Source organism: Clupea harengus, chromosome 23 (genome assembly GCF_900700415.2).
Source record: "Clupea harengus chromosome 23, Ch_v2.0.2, whole genome shotgun sequence".
NCBI lineage: Eukaryota > Metazoa > Chordata > Actinopteri > Clupeiformes > Clupeidae > Clupea > Clupea harengus.
Window position 1 is genome coordinate 18,491,274 of NC_045174.1, and position 2,500 is coordinate 18,493,773.

At 51.2% G+C, this 2,500-nt stretch overlaps 1 protein-coding gene across 1 annotated transcript in view; it reads left to right on the forward strand.

The window, feature by feature from the left end:
• The window catches only part of hs3st3b1b (heparan sulfate (glucosamine) 3-O-sulfotransferase 3B1b), a 31,276-nt gene that overhangs the window by 26,657 nt on the left and 2,119 nt on the right, over positions 1–2,500 (forward strand). Inside the window, exon 2 of the mRNA XM_012832109.3 lies at positions 866–2,500. This exon is cut by the window's right edge and continues 2,119 nt beyond it. Within this exon, the coding sequence (XP_012687563.1) occupies positions 866–1,484 (619 nt within the window). The 3' untranslated portion in view covers positions 1,485–2,500. The remainder of the gene's footprint in view (positions 1–865) is intronic.

Sequence of the window (2,500 nt, forward strand, 5' to 3'; positions counted from 1 at the left end):
AAGCCTTAGGCACATGAGTGGAGGCAGCCGAGGCAACCAGGGGTCTCCTGTTACACCAGCGGCCCCGGCCTCCCCAGATACTGACTCCAGATCAGCCCTGTCCTGTCCGGTTGTGTTTGGAGGAAACATGTAGTCGGGATCAGTGGCTGAGAGGGCGAATGTGGAGTGGTGTGTTGAGGAGAGAGGGGTGATGTGTGTGTGTGTGTGTGTGTGTGTGTGTGTTGGTGTGTGTTCGGGTCACCTGGGAAAACCTCCAGCCGTGATTATTCAGTCCGTTTATTGCGTTAGATAAACATCGTCCAACGGCCCGATGGAAACCAATCAAACCGGTTTTATGTGGGTTATGTCCCTGGCAAATTTTGAACCGCGTTTTTTTTTTGTTTGTTTGTTTGTTTGTTTGTCTTTTAACGTGAAATCTCCTTGTAGGCTGAAGGGCTTTGCACTTTATTGAAACCCACATTTCTCATGGCTTAGCACTGTGTCTTCCTCCAGGCTCGTGTGCTCCGCCAGATTACGAGACGCCACCAGGCCTCCCGAATAACGAGACGGGGGCCTCTCCATTATCTGTGCGCTGTGTTTTCCTGATGTTTATGCGTAGGTTGTTTAGCAACCAAAAATAATTGGTTTGAACCCTTAATAATAGGGCGAGTGCAGTGACTCAGCCATTGATTGGCAAACGCGGCACAAGCCATCTGTTTGATTTGCATTATGCAGTGTGTGTGAGTGTGTGTGTGTGTGTGTGTGTTGTGTTGGTATCTGTGTGTGTGTGTATGTGTGTGTGTGTGTTTTTTGGTGGTGTTGTCTTAACGTCAGTTAGTGCCCTATTCTAATCTGTGTCATTGTCTTCTCTCCGCTCTGCCCCCAGGGACCTGATGCCCAAGACGCTGGAGGGCCAGATCACCATGGAGAAAACCCCCAGCTACTTCGTGACCCGCGAGGCTCCGGCGCGGATCAGCGCCATGTCCCGCGACACCAAGGTGATCGTGGTGGTGCGCGACCCCGTGACGCGGGCCATCTCCGACTACACGCAGACTCTGTCCAAGAAGCCCGACATTCCCTCCTTCGAGAGCCTCACCTTCAAAAACAGGACTACGGGGCTCATCGACACGTCCTGGAGCGCCATCCAGATCGGCATCTACGCCAAGCACCTGGACAACTGGCTGCAGTACTTCCCCATGGAGCAGATCCTGTTCGTGAGCGGCGAGCGGCTCATCAGCGACCCGGCCGGAGAGCTGGGCCGCGTGCAGGACTTCCTGGGCCTCAAGCGCATCATCACGGACAAACACTTCTACTTCAACCAGACCAAGGGCTTCCCCTGCCTCAAGAAGGCCGAGGGCAGCAGCAAGCCCCACTGCCTGGGCAAAACCAAAGGCCGCGTCCACCCCAACATCGACCCCGAGGTGGTGCAGAGGCTGCGGGACTTCTACAGGCCCTTCAACATGAAGTTCTACCAGATGACGGGACATAACTTTGGCTGGGATTGACATTAAACGAAGACTCACTCTTAGCGTTTATGTTTCTTTTGGTTTACTCTGTATTTGAATGGCAAATGTCATGAGATATTGCTATATATATGTAAAATGTACAGAAATCTATTTTATAATAATTTATTTTTAATTTCTAAGCAATTAATTCACTAAGCTGCCTAACCATAACTCGTATATATATCCCCCCTTCATGTTGTTGTTTTTTTTTTTTTTTTTTTTTTAACATTCCACATTTTAAGTTTTTCTCCTCGCTCACAGTCCTGTTCCTCTCAGTCTGAACGAACGGTGCTTCCTAACACAACTGAACACGTCGGACGAGCAGAACCTAAGCACCGTGTTACGGGTATAACGTGTCCAGAACACACACCGGTGTCATCTAAAACTTCAGCGCTCTCACACAAACACACACACACACACACACATCAGTCATCTCGCCTCGCTTATCCCACTCACTCTAGCATGACCGCGTGTCGGTGTACATTATGGCTCGTTTTTCCGTTGTTATACACGGCGTCCGACAAGCACGTGTTTAGTCCTCTCTTATCATCTAATCAGCATCGAGCCTCGTGCTAAAAGCAGACGTCCAATCGCTTTTGACACATGTCACATCCTCTGCCCCCCCCCCCCCCCCCCCCCCCCCTCCTAGTCCTGTGGGGCTCCTCTGATGCTCCCAGCAGCTGATCCGACGTCCCTCTCACTCAATAACAGGTAGATCAATAGGCCTAATTGCCACTCATGTTGTCACTCACCCATAGAGCGAAGCGCAGGGGGTCTCTGCCCCACAGTAGCCCAGTGTTTGTCCTTAGTGAGCGGCCCTATCCATCAATGGCCGCGGCACATGGAGAGTAGGCTAAGGCCATGTGGTGACTTTATTTATGCTAATCGGAGAAACGTTAGCCGCGGGGCCGGGGTCGATACTCTTCTCTGTGTCATCTGTCGTTCTCCCATTAGGGTGAGGGAAGGCTAGGAGCCTGGGCTTGTGCCTCTACAAGTCAAAGGTCAAACACAATCTT